At 42.0% G+C, this 21593-nt stretch overlaps 1 protein-coding gene across 18 annotated transcripts in view; it reads left to right on the forward strand.

Annotated features, from left to right (window-relative positions):
• The first annotated feature begins 320 nt into the window (after positions 1-320).
• The window catches only part of LPAR1 (lysophosphatidic acid receptor 1), a 165482-nt gene continuing 144209 nt past the window's right edge, over positions 321-21593 (forward strand). Inside the window, exons 1-2 of one of the 18 annotated variants that reach the window (XM_063594273.1) lie at positions 1256-1361; positions 3320-3399. In XM_063594273.1, coding sequence (XP_063450343.1) covers positions 3355-3399 — 45 coding nt within the window. In that variant the 5' untranslated portion in view covers positions 1256-1361; positions 3320-3354. The other 17 variants (XM_034967961.2, XM_055117740.3, XM_063594272.1 and 14 more) reach the window with 17 other exon arrangements.

A 21593-nucleotide genomic window follows, 5' to 3' on the forward strand; every position in this document is an offset into this window, starting at 1 on the left:
GCTGCTATTTTTGATATGCGGTGGCCTTAGCTGTGGAGCGAGAGGCCGATAATTGTGATCACTCCGGAAATCCTGGGAAGCCAGAAGTGGGAGATGGGTGTGGTGAGGTGGCGTGGCTAGGGAGACCCCATCGAGTGGGTGTTGTTATAAGACCTGGGCGAATCCTTGTGGCTGCCACTCTCCTGAGAATGTTCCCTAGGCCTTAGTCCCGCGCCGCTCCCACCCACACCTCCAGGTGTGCAGTCCCCGCCCTTAATTACTCTCACTAAAATTGATAGTTTACACTTGCAAAGCTACACTGGGAAAGCGGAAGAGAAATTTATAATCGTGGATATGGAGAACTAGGGGAGCAGACACACTTGCTTTGGTTTACAGATCCAGTGAAGTGAAAAATCAGAACTAGAAACGTATGCACCTTCCTAGCAGCAAAGCCGCTTCTGCGTTCTTCGCAGCCTCCAGTGCAGGGCGGCGCTGGGAGAAACTTTGCGCCTTCTGGAAAGTTTAGAAAGTGAGCCACGAAAGAGAGGCCACATTTCGGGGGTTTTGCGGGCCCCGCGATGTTTTCCAGAGCTTTGCGAGTGGGAAGAGGAGAGCGACAACGTGAAAATGCCCCGTGCCGGGGCGTCCACCGGAGTCCTGCCAGCTGTCCGGCGCTGGGGTAAGCGCAGGAGGGGCGGGGGTGGGACCCGAGCTGGCGGCCACGGGTCTCCCGCGGCGGGTGTGTCGGCTCGGGGGCGGGGCGGGGGAAGCTGCTGAGATAATGAATGGGAGGCTAAGGCCACCCCCCAGCCCCGGCCCTGCCACCACCGTGGGCTGTCGAGCCAATGAATGGAGGAGGGGGCGCAGAGGTCAGGGGCGCTGGGGGCGCCACACCAGGTAAGGGGTCCAGCTTGGGAGCGGGGAGGGCGGACTCTGGGGGTTCGGGTGTTGCTGACTTGTGCTACGTGGAACAAGCAGAAAAGAAGGAAGGCGGAGGAAGAGAGGAGGCTGGCGTCGGCGCTGCTCCTCTGGCCCTCCCTCTGCGCCCCCTCCTCCTGCCAGCGCGCCAAAGCCGGGCAGTAGGGGCCGACCGGCGGCTGACGCTCCCCGAGTGGCGACTCCGTCTCCAACCCCGCTGCGGAGCGCGGGCCGGATCTGGGGCGGCCAGGGCCCGGAGCCGCGGAGCCCTCCCCGCCGCCCGGCCGAGCACGGGACCCCGGCGGGGTGGGCGCAGGGGGCGGCCCCGCTCTGGGCGACTGCCGAGGGGCGGGCGGAGGGCCGGGCTCGGCTGGCGGTGGGGCGGGGGCCGCCGGGACTGGGCGCGCGGCCTGAAGCCAGCCCGGGGGCGGCAGGAGAGGGACGCGCGGCGGCAGCGAGCGCAGGTAAAGGGGCCGGCGCGGCGTGTGGGGACGGCGCCCCCTGGGCGCGAAGCCAGAGGCCGCGGCGACTGCTCGGCCCGCCACACGGCGCGCTGAGCTCACACTGTCCCGCCGCGGACGGGCTTTGTGGTTGGGGGCGCGCGTGCGAGTGCCAGTGAGAGTGTGGGTGCGCGCTCTGGGCCGCGGCGCGGGTGGGTGGCCGTGCGTTCTTGCGAGCCGGCCTGCAGGAGGCGAGGCTCCCCTGGCCTCCCGCACCCAGCGGCGGACCGAGCACCGGGAGGGAAGTTGCCGCAGCCGCCCGGGCCGCCGGCCCTCCTGTCCCGCGCCAGGTCAGTGCGCCCCGGGACCCGCCCAAGTGACACGTAGGTGGCCTCCGGTTACCTGGGTCGGGGTGGGTGCGCGGGAGGGCTTGCGAGGGGCCCTCGAAATTCTCGCAAAACCTCGTCCCGCTGGACGTGCACCTCCGAGGGGTCCCTGCGACCCTGGGGCTCCCGCACCTCTCGCTTCCCACTGACGACTCGGTTGTCCCCCACCACCGGGCTGAGGACTTTTAACTAAGTTTCTGTCCAGCCGCCTAACAAACGTGCTTAGCAAGTAACAGGAGGTTGTAAGGCAAGGGAGGGACCTGGCTTTGAAAGTTGATGGTTTTGAAATCGACGGCTCCTTTGACTTGCGTAGGACTCCTTTGTGGTGAATGGATTTAAAGTTTGTTCTTGTTTTTCTTTGCTGCCATTTGGTCTTTGCAATGTTAAGAGTGAAGGCATTCAGGACTTGCTGCTGCCTGCTGTCTGGGGCCTGAGGTTGTGGCTCTCCGCTTCTGCTCTCCTCTCTTCATTTTTGTTGAAATCCGTGGATTTTTTCATAAATGTGGGTGCTGGCTTGTTTCACTATGGACGCGTCGTTTCCTATGGGGTTAGATAGATATTGGTAAACATAAATATTGAAAACGTAAATGATGATCACAGCGAAATCCTCTATTCCTTCAGGCTCTAACAGTTTGTTTTTCACGTATTTGCATAAGTGTGTTTGCTCAGCTAAGCATAACTGGTAAGCCAGAGGTCTGTGATTCAGAGTCTGCAGTTCTGGTTAAGGGAAGACTGTACACTTGGAAAATGCGAAGTTTTTAAAGAAGTTATTCCCTTGCCAGATAGAAGAGTGGGTCCCAAGGAAAAAGGGTGTATGTTAGAGGTATGGTTATTTGAACCAAACTAAACATCATTAAAATACACAGGGAGGTAGATTGTCACCTAGTTGTTTCTGCCCTTGATTTCCATATCCCAGTAGGAGCGAGTATAATTGCCCCAAATGCAAAATTATGAATAATAATCAGCATTGTAAGTATATTAAGGTTGCATTTTTTTCTTGATACTTGTCTGATTTGAGGATAAAAACACCAAGTGGCAAGAGAAGGAGGTAGCTTGAGGCAGGAAAGCACGGGCGAGGAGCGAGGAGGGAAGGCTGGGTTGTCATCATCCGAGCCCGCAAGGTACACCACGTCCCCTAGCGGCGCGACCTCAGCCAGTCGGGTCAGCTCAGATCCTGGTCTCCGTCTCCCCATCCGGAAAATGGAAGGGGTTGGTGATCGTTGCTGTTCCTTCCAGCTTCCCAAATAGCGAGAAACCGGTGGGAGGTTATCTTATTATGTTAGAGCAATAGGAAAAGGTAGGAGGGGGAAGTGAGAGGTCCAGAGGGCCAGGAAGATGGAAGAAAACCAGCAACAGAGGATGCCTGGAGGAGAAAAATCCTTGAGCTGGGAGCTCATTTCCTCTGTTTTTTTTTTTTTTTTCCTTTCCTCAAGGGACTCAATAATACTTTCCCCCCTCAGATCAATCTCTTGTTACCTTTATTATTTAAAGCTTGTGAGTTTGCTTAGCTAATGCACTAAGGTGAGGTCAAGGTGATCCTTGCAGTCTGACTTCTACTAGGCATCACTTGACTCATTTGCATCATTGTCTCTCAAGGGAACAGCTCCTACCCAGGTCTGTGGGCACTCAGCATGGATTTCAGTCTCCCTGTGAGTGATGGGAAAGAACTAACAGAGGTAAGAATGTAAGTGGCAGCCCTTTCGAAACTTCTATTTTTGTTCAAACCTAATATTTTCCAAAAAGTGATTTGATTTTTTTGTTGTTTCAAATTATACCGTAGGCTGCAAGGTTTTACTGAATCTATTCCATTAGTGACCTACTGGAACATTCAAAGAATAAAAATCTCACTTGCTCAGTGTTTTTGATACACAGTGACATTTAGTCTGAAGTAAGTGATATTTAGGGCCAAGAATCATTTCAAATGCTTAGTATGGAAAGTTGCAATCTGGGCAGAATACACTGTATCATTTTCACTGGGAAGCTCCAAGTATTCAGCAGATAACAGAACTTTCAGAATTTAGTTTGAGGTCAAGATTTTAATGTCTGTGCTTGATGTGTGGCCTGTCTTCCTTTTCTTTGATGTTTTGGTATCAATATGCCTACACCCTTGAGGAACATTATTTATTTCAAAAGCTGAACCGTGATGTAATAAAAACTTAAACATAAGCTCTTGGTTTAAAGTCCAATAGTCTTCTCTGGCCTTAAGTCAGCATCATACTACTGTTTGGTTTCTTATTTTTACATATCATGTTACCCTCTTATTTAAATATCCCGGGCCAGGTGTGGTGGCTTATGCCTGTAATGTCAACACTTTGGGAGGCTGAGGCAGGACAATCACTTGAAGCCAGGAGTTTGAGACCAACCTGGGCAACATAGTGAGACTCTGTCTCTATAAAAAAATAAAAACATTAGCTGGGTATGGTGGCATGTGCGTGTAGTCTCAGCTACTTGGGAGGCGGAGGAGGGAGGATGGCTTCAGCCCAGGATTCAAGGCTGCAGTGAGCTGTGATTGTGCCATTGCACTACAGCCTGGGTGACAGAGAGACTCTATCTCTTAAAAAAAAAATCTTAGGGAAAACTATTATGGATGTCTTAGAAAGTTGAGAGAAAAGGAGGTAATTCTATTTCAGCAAACAATTATTGAATTCCTTCCATGTGGTAGATGCAAGGATGGTGAAAAGGAAGCTCCAGAAAGAACTGCAACACAGGGGGGAAAGATGCAGTGAGCCTCACGGTTCATACCGAATATGTATATGCAGTGTTGTGTAACTGGGTGGTAGCTGTAGAGTCCAAGAACTTTGGCATGCCAGGGAATGGAGAATTACGTTTTGATTCAGGGGACGACTTTATAAATGTGGCTTGAAGAATAACGTATCTTTTAAAAGATGAATGGTGGGGGAATGAAGACAAAGTGAGAGTGTGGGGTGATGAAGGCTGGAAAGTTACGAAGGGACAAATTGTGGGGGACCTCTGATGTTATTTTAAGGAGTTGTGCTACATGGGGATAGGGAGGCAAGGAGGAAGTATTACATAACCTCAAGATGTGGAAAGACACTGAGTAACACATATTGGGGCAGAGTGAGGGGTGCGATGATGGACGGAGGACTGGGCTTTTATTCCATTACAATCCGTGTAACTTATGGCTGCTACGTTTTAAGACACTATTGCCTGTTTACTCAAATTATATAGAATAAACTAATAAGTAGTTTCTTCCTCCCTACTCCCCGAAAATTGATAGTGCTTTATACTTTTAGAAATTTAATTTAGTAAAAATTAATGATGCTATTGTGTTATAGCTGGACCTTGTGGAGCCTTTTGAACATGTGGGGTTGAAGTCATTCTGCAGGCACAGAGCTGTCCAAGAAAACATTTTTTTTTTCCCTCTCTTTTTTGTTTAGGGAAGGGCTTGCTGGTTAATGCTAATTTAAACATGACTCTTCTGGCAGCTGGCATTCTTGACCCTGTTTATGTTATACATGGTATTTAACCACAGTGATTGGGTATTTGCAGCACAGAAGAAAAAGAATTATTATTAGTTTGAAACCGGCATTAATGCCTCTGTAAATGATAGGGCAAGGCAGTAGATGGAAGGAGAGAGGGAAGCCAAGTAGCACACTCGGTACTGCAGTGAGAGATGACATAACCACGAGAATTCTTTAAGTTTAACTTCCAGTAGAAGTAACTTGCTTTCTACATATTTTAAATCCCTAGAGCTAAAGCATTTAACTCATTATCTTCACTCTGTGGGATCCATTTGGGAGAGGTATTCAGGAGCTTTATAGGTTCACACTTGCTCCCCAGTACCTCTGTGTCACAGGAGGATATATATTGGTTTTCAGTTGCATGTCAGAGGTGGAACTGACTTGGATGTCTTTGAATTGCTGTTGAATCTGGAGATGCTAGGGTACCCAGGAGACAGACAGGAAAAAGAAGAGGCTGGGCACGGCGGCTCATGCCTGTAATCCCAGCACTTTGGGAGGCTGAGGCGGGTGGATCACCTGAGGTCAAGAGTTTGAGACCAGCCTGGCTAACATGGTGAAACCCTGTCTCTACTAAAAATACAAAAAAGTAGCCAGGTGTGATGCTGGGCGCCTGTAATCCCAGCTACTCAGGAGGCTGAGGCAGGAGAATCACTTGAACCCAGGAGGGAGAGGTTGCAGTGAGCCAAGATTGTGCCATTGCACTCCAGCCTGGGCAGACAGAGTGAGACTCCATCTCAAAAAACTTAAGAAAAAGAAAAAGAAGCTGGCTGAATTTCTTTCAATTACCTTGTGAATTCAATTTAATGAATGATCTTCCCAGCAGTTTGTTTTATCTTCTGCAAGGGAACTTATGTTTGGCATGTTTAATAAATTAAGTTAATTAAGTTGGAGAAGCCCAAGGTTAGTATACTTTATTTTAGGATACATTTTTGGTAGGAGAGGAGGAGGGGTGGCATGGTGGTGGTGATGATTTTATTTAAACTCTTTGGCATTTTTTAGCAGGTTAGTATGATTTCAAAGTAGTGTTGTTGTTGTATTATCAACTTGTGGGGCTGGGCCAAAGAATATTGTCTTAATACTTGCATGTCCCTGTCATCTAATCAGTGCTATAGAAACTTTAACCCTGAAGTCCATGTAAAATTGTAATTATTTTTTTCCAGAAATGAAAGAGAACTATTTTACTACATTCATGGATTTAGGTTATAATTTATTTTATTTTTGTGATACTGTTTTAAAAAAGTGATATAATGACAGGGCAGACCCTTAACTTTAGTCTAGTGCTAAAACAAACATGCAATAAGCCTGCATGAGGCAGGCCAAGCTGTGTTTGTTGTATTATGAAAATAAAGGAAAATGTTTCCAAAACCAGCATTTTTCTCTAAAAGAAAAAACTTTGACTAATAATACCTGGCCATGGGTGGGATTTCCAGCTGTTGGTTGAAGGAAATTTTGTTCATTATGGCCATTATGTGTGCTATGTTTCTTAGAGTTTAGGATTTGCTATGCTGAGATTGCTACTGTGAACCATTCCTGTTATAGCAAGTTTCCCTATATTCATTAACTTATGTGTCTAAACAATGCTCTAGATTAGACTTTATATCGATCTGTTCTACTAAATTTTCTTCCCCTATGCCTAGGTGGTTCTCTTTGACCAACCCTTAACTGCCCTGATTCTGAAATTCTGCTCTAATTGAAGGATATTCCTGGGTCTTTGGAGGGAGAAATGGTTCAGGGGCAGAGGAAACTTTTTTTTCCCCCATCTCAGGAGCACTTAACTGACTGCCTGCTATATACCAGGCTTTGTGCTAGTTACTAGGGGTGAGTGTGAATAAGGCAGGATTCCCACCCTCCAGGAGGAGCTTACACACGATTAACAGATAATTACAATTCAGTGTAACAAGTGTTATGAGAGAGAAGACTTTGCGGGAGCACGAAGCGGGGCTCTTGACCCTCAGCGGTGAGGTGGTGGAGGTCAGGGAATGCTCCTGGAAGGTTAGGATCTGGAAGGATCCTGGGAGATAAACCAAGCCTAGAAGAGGTAAAAAAGGGATCAAGAGGCTTTCTATCTCCAGTTTTGCTACTCCTGGGTAGGTCAAAGTGCCTCTCTTTTTACATCTGGAAAATAAGAATAAGAACTGATATCTGGTTGGTAATTCTAGTTTTCATTTACTATGTGTTCCTTAATCCTTTATATTACTCTTTCTTCCATATTCAGTAGGCATTTGTACCCACCCTGTGCTGGGAAGATAGCACTGCAGGAAACAAGATGTGGATGGACCCCTTCTCTCATGGAGCTTGCCCTCTATCATATGACATTAGTAAGAGAAGTTCTTTTAGAATGCCTTCAAACTCAGGCATATATATCTTGTTATTCTTCTATTTTAGGAACATTTTCTCCAAGGTAGTCTCAATACTTTGAGGTGAGTTGGCCTTTCCCTTTTAGGGAAGGAGACCACAGAGCCTGGTAATCGCCTTTTCATTTTATATGCTTGAAATATTTTGCTAGGATTTATCTGTTTTAAAGTCTAGAGATAGACATAGCTGTGTTTTATCTGTAGCCCTGCCTTGCTTCCATCTCATTTTCCCTATTCTTACTTTTAACCCAACTTGTGTTTGAGATTCTTTGCTCAGTGTATAGTTTGCTTTCTAGAATAATTCAAATCTAGTGCCTGTGGAAAGTCAGACTTATTTTTTATTTATTTGAGATAGGGTCTTGGAGTGCAGTGGCATAATCCTGGCTCACGGCAGCTTTGACCTCCTGGGCTCAAGCTATTCTCCCACTACAGCCTTCCAAGTAGCTGGGACTGCAGGTGTGTGCCGCTATGCCTGCCTATTTTTTTTCTTTTTCTTTCTTTCTTCTTCTTTCTTTTTCTTTCTTTTTTTTTTTTTTTTTTTTTTTTAAAGAAATGGGCTCTCACTACATTACCCAGGCTGTTCTCAAACTCCTGGGCTCAAGGGATCCTCTCACCTTGGCCTCCCAAAGTGTTGGGATGACAGCTGTGAGCCACCGCATCTGGCTAATACTTATTTTGAAGTCACCCTGTCATGGTGCTTTGCTTCACTAATGTATTTCACTTATGATCTTGAAGTCACTCAGGGATACAAACACAATAAAATGCATCCCAACCAGGAGAGGGTAGCTGCATTCATTTACAAAAATTTTTTTTGCAATGATTCAAACACTATAGATGTGTCTAAAGTAAATGTAAAAATCTCTCTCTGCCACTTTAACCTTACCCATCTGATATCAGTTTGTTCCATAGCCTTCCATAGTTGTCCTTTTACTTATACAAACCTACAAAAATTAATATTTATGTATATGTGTGTGTGGGGTAAGTGTGGATATGTTTATACATACTCATATGTATGTTTATGTGTGTATCTGTCTGTGCCTGCCTCCATTTTCTTTTGCTTTAGAGAGGCTATACTTGAGGCTGCCATCAAGAGTGAGAAGTTTGAAGTTGGAAGAGCCTGCATGGGCCCTTCTTGAACTGGTGCAGCATGACATGACTCAAGAGTTCTTGTCAGAGTGATAATGAATGTCTGGCTATTATAAACGGGAACCAAGAAAACTATTTCCAGCTGTGTGACAACCAAGACGACAAAAAGCATTGCAGACAATATTATTGCCACAAGGACCCTGCTTCATCTGGGTCTCAGACGACGGGAGGAGGGGCATTTTGGAGCACGTGTTTGGCATCTGTGAACCTTTTGTTAGGTAGAAAACAAGGCCTGGATGAAAGGCCTTTCAACCACTTCTGGAGCAGAGAAGATAGGTAGAGTTATTCATTATAGGCAGGTTTCATTGTAGGAGTATTCAATGAGGACCCCCGCCTTGGAAGTCTGTAATCAGCAGATGATAAGGATGGTGTGTTCTTACTAAGAGAATAACACAACTGAAACAGAATTGCCTTTTGTTAAGGGGATGGTTTGCCTTCTTGGACTACGATTGTGGGGAGAAGGATTATTGTCAACTAAGTGAGGCATTCATTCTGTACCCACTATTTATTGTAGTTCCACAGAGAACTGCTTGCTTTACTTTCTGACTAGGCACAGAGAAGTAAAGGTTCAAAGGCTAGGGCAAGATGACTGACTTTTCCAGATTTAGCACAATCTGTTCTCTGGTCACTTTGAGACGCTGTCAGTTTAGTTTCATGCAGCTGATATCTTGGAGAACTTCTGTGTCCTTACGTTTGGCTGAGGACACTAAATTTTTTTTTTTTTTTTTGAGGCAGAGCCTCACTTTATTGCCCAGGCTGGAGTGCAATGGCATGATCTTGGCTCACTGCCTCCTGGGTTCAAGCAATTCTCTTGCCTCAGCCTTCCAAGTAGCTGGGACCACAGGCGTGCGCCACCATGCCTGGCTAATTTTTTTTGTATTTTTTGGTAGAGATGGGGTTTCACTGTGTTGGCCAGGCTGGTCTTGAACTCCTGGCCTCAAGTGAACCACCCGCCTCGGCCTCTCAAAGTGCTGGGTTTATAGGCGCAAGCCACCGTGCCTGGCCTGAGGACACTAAAATTAAAAAAAAATTAAGAAAGTATGGTCCCCGCTCTTGAGTAGCTCATGAACATGGAGCGATATGGACTCAAATGATTAAGATCAGGTAGGTAGTGATGAATATGGTAAACCAAGGTTCAAACAAAGAGCTGTCTGCATATCTGAGGATGGAGGACAGCCTTAGAGGAGGGAAATGACTTGCAGCAGGATGCCAGCCTCAATGGTCTGTGGAGCTCATTCCATGCAGAAGAGTAATGAGGAAGACCCAGTGAGTGACAGGCTTGGGGAGGAGTGCCTGGAATTGACGGTTTGTGGCAGGAAGTGGTGGGACCAATATCGAAGCTTGTGGAGGTAGAAGGGTACTGGAGACTACTGCGGACAAAAAAGGGCATGTTGATGCCATTACCAGACAGGACATGAGAGCATGATGATTGTTGCAGTGAGGCTTGTTAGTTTTAGACATGTCTAAAACCATGCAGGCAGAGATTTTCAGCTGATAGCTGGCAATTTGAGTTTGAAGTTTAGCTGAGAAGTCAGTTGGCAGTATTCAGGCATAATTGCTAAATGTAGAAGTAAATGCCAGTAAACTGTGTGTGATAAGCTGGAGAGCACTTTTAGAGTGAAAAGATTGATATATTTTAACAAGGACAAGGCTTATTTCAATTCTTTAGGTTATTTTTCTTTAGAAGATTAAAGTAGTTTTATGGGTTATCAAGCATTTGTTGAGCGTTTACTATGGCTTCTCTTGATAGGTGGTCCTGGGGAGATAGGAAGGAAATGGTGCAAATTTCAACAATATCCCATTGGGGTGAACAAAAAATCCCTGAAACAGCCCATTCCAGCTATTGTTATCTGGAAAAAAATCCTTTCAATAATTAGATGGTGATTTGATGTCTGGGGGAAGTTGCAGATATAGTTTTAATTTACTGTAGGACTAGTGGCAGTGAGTCTCATATTGCTGTCATATAAAAGGTAAACCTTCCAGAAGAACTTTGGAAATTTCAGTAGCCTAAAGACCACGCTTTGAGAAACTTGTAAAGGTTTGTCATAGAGGTTTTAAAAGTCTGATCAAATAATTTTAAGCTTTAGTTAGCCTACTAAAAAGTAGGATGCAGTACAAGTTTGTCCTTTACTTGGTTAAAAAAAAAAAAAAAAAAAGTCTTTTTCTAATTAAGAATTTATTTTCACTTTAGATAATTTTATTGGCATGCCTTTTTGCATGCAAGATAGAAAAAAGACAAGTTTATTCTTAGTTTTCTTTTTTCTAAGCCATTATGATTCTTTTAAATTATACTCATTTCAATTTGATAGGAAAAAACAGTATTTGCTCATTTTAAAATATGTGGAATGTACAGGGATTCATGTGTAGTTCCATCACTTAAGATTGACTTTCTTGCTAGGCATGGTGGCTCGTGCTGGAAATCCCATCACTTTGGGAGGCCAAGGTGGGCAGATCACTTGAGGTCAGGAGTTCAAGACCAGCCTGGCCAACATGATAAAACCCTGTCTCTACTAAAAATACAAAAATTAACTGGATGTGCTCTCTTGAACCCAGGAGGCTAAGGTTGCAGTGAGCTGAGTTTGTGCCACTGCACTCCAGCCTGGGTGACAGAGCGAGACTCTGCCTCAAAAAAAAAAAAAAAAAAAAAAAAATTCTTATTCCATTTTGGGATAATTTCTTGCAGTTTTAAAAATATTTGCTTTTACGGAATATTTAACAGCATTCTCCTTTGTATCACAAGTATGTACACAGGCCATTAAAATCTTTCATTTTTAATTTCTAATGACTACATATTAGTCACACTATTTAATGTGTGTGTGACTAATTAAACATACCTAATTATGTTTAGTCATTCCCTTTCTCCGCTTGCTTCTTTTTTTTTTTTTTTTTTTTTGAGGACTTGTGCTTCTCTGCCCATATTTCAGTGTTGATGTTCCCAGAGTTCTATCCTTACTCTAAATGATCTCCATTTTTGAGCTTATCCACACAGTGGACTGTGGTTTCCTGGTCTTTGTCCTTCTGCCTAGGACGTTCTTTCCTAGGTATCCACATGCCTGCTCTCATTATTTTCATGTCTTAACTCAAAGGTCAACTCCATACCAAGGCCTTCTATCACTGCATTTAAAATTGTGTGACCTTTCCTGTCTACCCAGCTTGCCTGATATTTTCTTCTCCATTGCACTTTTCTTCTGACTTCTTAGATGAGGACAAGACTTAAAAAAAAATTCTATTTTTATTTTCTGCTGTTTCCCCAAAATATTATTCTTGTTTTGTTTCTTAAAGACCATGTCTTGTTCTGTCACCCAGGCTGGAGTTCAGTTGCTCAATCATAGCTCACTGTGGCCTCAAACTCCTGGGCTCAAACCATCCTCCTGCTTCAGCTTCCTGAGTAGCTGGGACTGTGAGCACATGCCACCATGTTTGGTTATTTATTTATTTATTTATTTATTGGGTAGAGACAGGGTCTTGCTTTATTACCCAGACTAGTCTCGAACTCTCACCTTGACTTCCCAAACTGTTGGGATTGCAGGCATGAACGCCGCACCTGGCCTGTTGATTTGGGGTGGAGCGTTCTGAAATTGAGGCAGTAATTAATAGCCTACCAACCAAAAAAAGCCCAGGACCGGACAGATTCACAACTGCATTCCACCAAAGGTACAAAGAGGAGCTGGTACCATTCCTTCTGAAACTATTCCAAACAATAGAAAAAGAGGGACTCCTCCCTAGCTCATTTTATGAGGCCAGCATCATCCTGATACTAAAACCTGGCAGAGACACAACAAAAAAAGAAAATTTCAGGCCAATATCCCTGATGAACATTGATGCGAAAATCCTCAATAAAATACTGGCAAACTGAATCCAGCAGCACATTAAAAAGCTTATCCACCACAATCAAGTTGGCTTTGTCCCTGGGATGCAAAGCAGGTTCAATGTATACAAATCAATAAACGTAATCCATCGCATAAACAGAACCAACGACCAAAACCACATGATTATCTCAATAGATGCAGAAAAGGCCTTCAATAAAATTCAACACCCTTTCATGCTAAAAACACTCAATAAACTAGGTATTGATGGAACATATCTGAAGATAATAAGAGCTATTTATGACAGACCCACAGCCAATATCATACTGAATGGGTAAAAGCTGGAAGCATTCCCTTTGAAAACTGGCACAAAACAAGGATGCCCTCTTTCACCACTCCTATTCGACATAGTATTGAAAGTTCTGGCCAGGGCAATCAGGCAAGAGAAAAAAATAAAGGATATTCATACAGGAAAAGAGGAAGTCAAATTGTCTCTGTTTGCAGATGACATGATTGTATATTCAGAAAACCCCATCGTCTCAGCCCAAAATCTCCTTAAGCTGATAAGCAACTTCAGGAAAGCCTCAGGATACAAAATCAATGTGCAAAAATCACAAGCATTCCTATACATCATTAATAGACGAACAGAGAGCCAAATCATAAATGAACTCCCATTCACAATTGCTACAAAGAGAATAAAATACTTAGGAAAACAACTTACAAGGGATGTGAAGGACGTCTTAAAGGAGAACTACAAACCAGTGCTCAAGGAAACAAGAGGACACAAATAAATGGAAAAATATTCTTATGGATAGGAAGAATCAATATCATGAAAATGGCCCTACTGCCCAAAGTAATTTATAGATTCAATGCTATTCCCATCAAGCTACCATTGACTTTCTTCACAGAATTAGAAAAAACTACTTCAAATTTCATATGGAACTAAAAAAGAGCCCGTATAGCCAAGACAGTCCTGAGCAAAAAGAACAAAGCTGGAGGCATCACACTACCTGACTTCAAACTATACTACAAGGCTATTACTGGTACCAAAACAGATATAAAGACCAATGGAACAGAACAGAGGCCTCAGAAATAATACCACACATCTACAACCATCTGATCTTTGACAAACCTGACAAAAACAAGCAATGGGGAAAGGATTTCCTATTTAATAAATGGTGTTGGGAAAACTGGCTAGCCATATGTAGAAAAGTGAAACTGGACCCCTTCCTTACACCTTATACAAAAATTAACTGAAGATGGATTAAAGATTTAAATGTAAGAACTAAAACCATAAAAACCCTAAAAGAAAACCCAAGCAATACCATTCAGGACACAGGCATGGGCAAAGACTTCATGACTAAAACACCAAAAGTGATTGCAACCAAAGCCAAAATTGACAAGTGGGATCTAATTAAACTAAAGAGCTTCTGCACAGCAAAAGAAACTATCATCAGAGTGAACAGGCAACCTACAGAGTGGGAGAAAATGTTTGCAATCTATTCATCTGACAAAAGGCTAATATCCAGAATCTACAAGGAACTTAAAACAAATTTACAAGAAAAAAAGAACTCCATCAAAACGTGGGCGAAGGATATGAACAGACACTTTTCAAAAGAAGACATTTATGCAGCCAACAGACTTATGAAAAAAAGCTCATCATCACTGGTCATTAGAGAAATACAAATCAAACTACAATGATCTACCATCTCACACCAGTTAGAATGGCAATCATTAAAAAGTCAGGAATCAACAGATGCTGGAGAGGATGTGGAGAAATAGGAATGCTTTTATACTGTTGGTGGGAGTGTAAATTAGTTCAACCATTGTGGAAGACAGTGTGGTGATTCTTCAAGGATCTAGAACCAGAAATACCATTTGACCCAGCCATCCCATTACTGGGTATATACCCAAAGGATTATAAATCATTCTACTATAAAGACACATGCACACGTATATTTATTGCAGCACTATTTACACTAGCAAAGACTTGAAACCAACCCAAATGCCCATCAATGATAGACTGGATAAAGAAAATGTGGCACATATACACCATGGAATACTATGCAGCCATAAAAAAGGTGAGTTCATGTCCTTTGTGGGGACTTGGATGAAACTGGAAACCATTATTCTCAGCAAACTAACACAAGAACAGAAAACCTAACACTGCATGTTCTCACTCATAAGTGGGAGTTGAACAATGAGAACATATGGGCACAGGGAGGGGAACATCACCCACTGGGACCTGTTGGGGGGTGGGGGACAAGGGGAGGGATAACATTAGGAGAAATACCTAATGTAGATGACGAGTTTATGGGTGCAGCAAACCACCATGGCACATTTATACCTGTGTAACAAACCTGCACGTTCTGTACATGTATCCCAGAACTTAAAGTGTGTGTGTATATATATGTGTGTGTGTGTATATATATATATACACACACACACGCCCATATATATAAATATATATAATTATGTATATATAAATATATATATAAATATGTATGTATATATAAATATATAATTATGTATATAAATATATATGTATATATGTATATATAAATATATACATAAATATGTGTGTGTATATATATATAAAAATATATATATGATGCCCAGCACACTGAATGTATTAGCTGCCATTTTCATTATCTTCATTGGTAAGTTGAATCATATGAGATTGCTGGTATTTGACTGCTCTTGACCTATAAAATGTTTTGTACGGTTCAGTCTAATATTACGCCCTTCAGATTTATCTGGCCAGTTGCATCTTCTGCATTTCCTGAGTTCAATTCATGATTTTTTTCTACATTTGTTAGAGTATCTATCTTGTTGAAGTTCAAAAGGTGTGGTATGCATTGTGCATATGGTCCAAGAACATGCTTCTTACCCATTTTTTGTACTATGTAGTTAGTGGAAATAATGCCTTGGCTTTGGCTGCTTTTTCCTCATATATTTTTAGTGCTATTGCCAATTTTTGTCTTTGTGTGCACCTTCTTGAGCATTTTAACTGGAAATTGTGATGAGTTTTATTGGGACATTTAGTTCAGTGGCTTTCAAACTTTTTAGACATGTCCCATAGTTAGAAATGTTTGTACATACATTTGAATGAGGTATTAGTTGTATATAGTTTACTACATATAGTAAACTCTGACATTTTCTTTTCTATTTATTCCTATGATAATTTGTTCATTTTCATTTTAAAAAGTACTGGTTATAACTCATACATTTTGAAAACACTATCTGGTCATGAACTGCAGTTTGAAAGACACTGATCTAGTCTGTTGCTGTGCTGTCTAAAATCAGGTTCATTTTTCAACATCCATTTGTTAGATACAGTATCGGTTATTTTGCTAGTAGCTGGGAATAGAGTGATGAGTAAAGCAGTCGTTATCACTGGTGGCATGAAGCATAGAGTCTACTGGGATGGAGCATATGAACCAAAAAAAAATCATCCAAATGTATAAATACTCTGCATGATAAATTCTGTGGGGGAAAAGAGCAAAAGTGATTAAATGGGGAACCTCATCTGACTTTGGGGGTGATTCAGGATTTCCCTGGGGAACTGACATTTGGTTAGGTCTGCAGATGAGAATGTGTTAACTCTGTGAAGGACTGAGCAGGGGTGTGTGCGTGGGATTGCAGAGTCATGGAAGAAATAGTAACAGAAGCAAAATAGAAAACCGGAAGGGAAAGACAGGTGGAAGGCAATCTTCTTTGTTTGATGAGTTGGCATTTTTTGTGATACTTAGTAGGCCTTCCTGTTTGTGGCTTTTTTTTCTTACTTGACAAAAGTCAAATAGGAATGTCAAGGATTTTTTGGGGGGGATGGATGTTGGTGTTTGTTGAAGTAGTTTTGTATTAGAGCAATGTAGTATATTGCTAAATAGCAGGGGTTTTTTGTTTTTTTTTTTTGAGACGGAGTCTTGCTGTGTCACCCAGGCTGGAGTGCAGTGGCACGATCTTGGCTCACTGCAAGCTCTGCTTGCCGGGCACGCCATTCTCCTGCTGCAGCCTCCTGAGTAGCTGGGACTACAGGCGCCCGCCACCATGCCCGGCTAATTTTTTTTGTATTTTTAGTAGAGACAGGGTTTTACCGTGTTAGCCAGGATGGTCTCGATCTCCTGACCTCGTAATCCGCCCGCCTTGGCCTCCCAAAGTGCTGGGATTACAGACTTGAGCCACCCCGCCCGGCAATAGCAGGGTTTTTTGAAGGCTTGCTCTGTATGAGGAGCTGTACAAAGTTGTGTTCAATATGCAGGAGAAGTAGATTTGGTTGGATTAAAAAATACTTTTATATAGTATAATTACCAATTTAGTAACTATGCATAATTTGTAAGAAATTATAACACTAAAGTTAAGTTTTTTGTCAGTGAAGATCAGATGGTTGGGTGAGTATTTCATTGCTTCTTGTTGATTTGAATATAATGGTAAGAATTATTGCTGCACTAGGATTTTTGTTTTTTTTTTACCTTGGTAGGATTTTAGTGTTCATTCCCCCCACCCTCTTTTAAAACTGAAGAGTTTAAAAGAAAGATTTTAAATTAGACGTCCATAAAGTAAGTTGGAGACCACATGAGATGGGAGACCATGATTCAATTGCCAGTTCTTCCATTGCTGCACATGGTACCCTTGACAATACCCAACCTTTGAGGCCCTGGGAACCTTGTCTTAAAATGGAGGACTTGAAATCAGTTTGCAAGAATCATTCTCCCAGTCCTATTATTAGTATTAAGTGCCTTTATGCTTTCTATTTTCAACTTTGCTCTGGCTGTTTAAAGACTTGGCACCCCACCATTTAACTAACCTAGTCCAACAAGCTCAGACTAAACTTGGGAGAACTCCAGGTATTTGCATCTTTCTGTGTCTTTGTGGGGTCAGGCTCAGGTGGCACTAATTCCTTCACATTGGGCAACACTACTAATGCTTCTCATTACAACATGGAAGAATGGGTAAAGATTAGAATTCTCTTGAGACTTTTTTTTTTTTGTGACGGGGTCTTGCTGTCATCCAGGCTGGAGTGCGGTGGCGGGATCTCTGCCCACTGCAACCTCCACCTCCCGGGTGGTTCAAGCGATTCTCCTGCTTAAGCCTCTTGAGTAGCTGGGATTACAGGTGTCTGCCCCCACACTCAGCTAATTTTTGTATTTTTAGTAGAGACAGGGTTTCACCATGTTGGTCAGGCTGGTCTTGAACTCCTGACCTCAGGTGATCCACCCACCTGGGCCTCCCAAAGTGTTGGGATTACAGGCATGAGCCACGGCAACTGGCCTAAATCTTTTAAGACTTTATATCATAGTTTGCAGTTTGACAACACTTGGAATTAATTTTTTTTATCCTTTCGGATTCAGCAAACATGGAAAAATATGATTATCTTATGTTTATATGCTGGATGCTTGCTTTGGAGAAATATGCAGCATCTAAGTTATATATAATCCACATTTTATAAAAACCCATTGGATGAGGGTGATATTATTTTAAAAAGATTTTAAAGGGCTAAGGAATCATATGGAAGATGAATTCAATTTTAATGACTACACCAAGTTTAAGGAATATTTTATAAGAAATGGGCTTATGTGAAAGAGAATTAAAGGTACTTGGCAATTCAGCTTATCTTTTGTTTTTCCTCCTAGCTTTATTGATGTATAATGACAAGCAAAACTGTATTTAAGTTCTACTTATGATGGTGATATACATATATACTGTGAAATGAGTACTATTAAGTATCGTCACCGTGCTGTACGTTAGATCCCCAGAACTTACTCATAACTGGAAGTTTGTACCCTTTGACCAGCGTCTTCCATTTCCCCCATCAACTCAGCTTTTCTTACCAGTATATTAAATCATTTGATTCAAATACATTTCAACATTATTTTTTGTAATTCAATATATTCAGTCTTTCAAGTTCATTTATCATAACGTGAATATGTTATTACACTCGTTCTTATTTTTTGTTTAGAAATCGAGGGAAGAAAGATGAGATGCATGCTTTTTCTGTTTGTCTGAACTCTGCTGAATTCCTCATTCATAGTAAAATATTTACTCAGGAAGTCCACGTAACTCTGGAGATTTTACTTAGTGTGTTTTGGTGCTGATTCATCAGTTGATTTTTTAAATTTGTTGTTAAATATCTTCTTAAGCTGATTATTATATGGAAACCAGCCAGAACTCCAGGCTCCTGATCTGAGACAAGGCAGGGGCAGGTCACACAGGCACAGGCAGTGTTTGGCAATGTGTAGGTCCAAGCAGGTACTAGGCACAGGTGCTCAATGCTAGTACTAGAAACAGGTTGGGTCTGAAGGGGTTGGGGTCATGGGGTTAGGGTAGGTTCAAGGTAGACAAAGCCAGGAAGAGGCACAGAGCATGTAGATGCCTGGCCTAGAATTCCATAAAAGGCATTCTGGATAGCCCTAAGAGAGAAGTGGTGTAGACAAAAGTCTAAAGCTCCCAGGAGAAATTTATTTTCAGAGTTGGAAGCATCAGTTGAACTTCGCTGATTGTTCAAGGGAATCTCAACACTCAAGCAGGGGTTTAGTCACCATGACCTTGGGAAAAAGTCCCCGCTTCTCTTCAAGTGTTTGGTCATCTTGAAGTAGAGGGCTTCGAAATCACAAATTCTCATCTGATTCAGGGATTAAGAACCTTGTTGAATACTATTTCTCTAGGAGCAGGAATTAGCTGAGGTCTCATGACTAAATGTATTCTTTCTACAAGAGATTTATTATAAAACATATTTAACATTTGCTATGGACTGGATTTTCTCCCTGATATTCATGTTGGAGCCCTAACCCCCAGTGTAGCTGTATTTGGAGATAAGGCTTTTAGGAGATAATTAGGATTAAATGAGATTATAAGTGTGGGGTCCTAATCTGATAGGATTGGTGGCCTTATGGGAAGAGGAAGAGAGAGATCTTTGTTTCTGTACACATTCACCAAGGAAAGGCTGTGTGAGCAAACAGTGAAAAGACAGCTGTCTGCAAGCCAAAAGGAGAGCCCTCACCAGAAACCAACCATGCTGGCACCCTGTATTACATTTCTAGCCTCTAGAATTATGAGAAAATAAATTTTTGTCATTTAAGCCACCTAACGTATGGAACTTTTTTTTGAGACGGAGTCTCACTCTGTCGCCCAGGCTGATGTGCTGTGGCGTGATCTTGGCTCACTGCAAGCTCCACCTCCCAGGTTCACGCCATTCTCCTGCCTCAGCCTCCTGAGTAGCTGGGACTACAGGTGCCCGCCACCAAGCCTGGCTAATTTTTTGTATTTTTTTTTTTTTTTTTAGTGGAGACGGGGTTTCACCATGTTAGCCAGGATGGTCTCGATCTCCTGTCCTTGTGATCCGCCCGCCTCGGCCTCCCAAGGAACTTTTTAATGGCAGTCTAAGCTAATACAACATTTCACTAATTTGGGTAGGGAATAAAAGTAACTCTGTCCAGTAGCTGTTCAGCAGAAAACACACACTATCATTTACCTGCCTAACTCTCTTCCTTTTTCCTTCTTCATCCCGTTTTAGTGGCAGAATGACTCAGTGAGTAAAAATGTTCCAGTGAACACATCTTAAAGTATTTAAAACTGTTCAACTTATTTAAAACCAATTGTTTTTATATGAAATACTGTTTATTATCTTTTAAAATATATCTCTATTATTATTATTTTTAATAGAGAAGGGGTCTTGCGATGTTGACCAGGCTGGTCTCGAACTCCTGGGCTCAAGCAATCTTCCCAAAGTGTTGGGATCAGAGGTGTGAGCCACCATACCTGGCCCTTAGTGTATTCTTAAAAACATTAAAAAAATTATTTTTGAAATCACATTATGGCAATATTTAAATAAACAAACCCACTTGTATTAGCAGTTCCCTAATGAATGTATTTGTTATTTAGTCATGTTAGTTTTATGGCCTATTTCTATTATGTTCTATTTTATGGTCTACTTCTACCTAGAAGTAACAAATGTGTGTTTTTATTTCTACTGATTGTTTTTTAACACACTGTTATATAAGGCGATATAGTCTGAATCATATTTTTAATAGCCTGATAATAATCCATTAAGCTGTTAAACTGTTCATTCAACCATTGCCCTATTTTTACACAGTTTTATTTCCTTTGTACTTGCTGTTTTAAAAAGTATTGTACTCAACAACTTTTATGTAATTTCCGTAGACTGATTAAGAGTGAGATCACTGATTTGAAAGTAATATCATTTGGTTTCCAAGTAGATTTTAAAAGGTAGTTTAAAAACTTAACTTTCAAAAGTAACACCTGTTTGTGCTCATTTTAGAAAACAAAGAAAAATATAAAGAAGAAGAAGGAAAAAGTACCCATACTCCCCACCTAGAGATAGCCATTGTCAAGTTTATGGGATATTCCCTTTTAATATTTTCTCTGTAAATTTTATCTAGTTGGAATCCTACTGGGCATAATCAGTACTTTGTCCTTTCTCTTAATAGTATGCAGTAAATGGAAGTGATGTTAATTCCATTCAGCTACTGTTATAGTGAACTCACTTCAGTAAATATCTTTGCAAGCCTATTTTTGCATTTCAGGTAATTTCTTTAGAGTAGATTCCTGGTAATATAATTTGTTGCCTTAAAAGGCAGGGATGATTTTTATGGCTAGAGATAGAAATGATTAAATTGATTTCCAAAACAATGATAATGCTTCATACTCCTACCAGCAGAGTTTGAGAAAAACTTAAAGATGGAAATTAGTATAAGTGAAATGTGAAATGATTAGAGCAATGGGAAACTATAATAATAATCTGTCCTGGATGACATTGACTAGACCTCATTGGTGGATGTTCTCTCCACTGTGGTCATGTCTTTCACTCATCCACAGTTTTGTCTTCTAACAGAGAACATTATGTTTCAAGCTTCCCTTAGTTTTATGTCCTTTAATATGCTGTGAAAAGGTTTTGTTTGTTTGTTTGTTTGTTTGTTTTTTAAGACAGAGTCTTGCTGTGTCGCCAGGTTGGAGTGCAGTGGTGCCATCTCGGCTCACTGCAACCTCCACCTCCTGGGTTCAAGCAATTCTCCTGCCTCAGCCTCCCTAGTAGCTGGGACTACAGGCAGGCGCCACCATGCCC

Source organism: Pan paniscus, chromosome 11 (assembly GCF_029289425.2).
Source record: "Pan paniscus chromosome 11, NHGRI_mPanPan1-v2.0_pri, whole genome shotgun sequence".
Taxonomy (NCBI): Eukaryota; Metazoa; Chordata; class Mammalia; order Primates; family Hominidae; genus Pan; species Pan paniscus.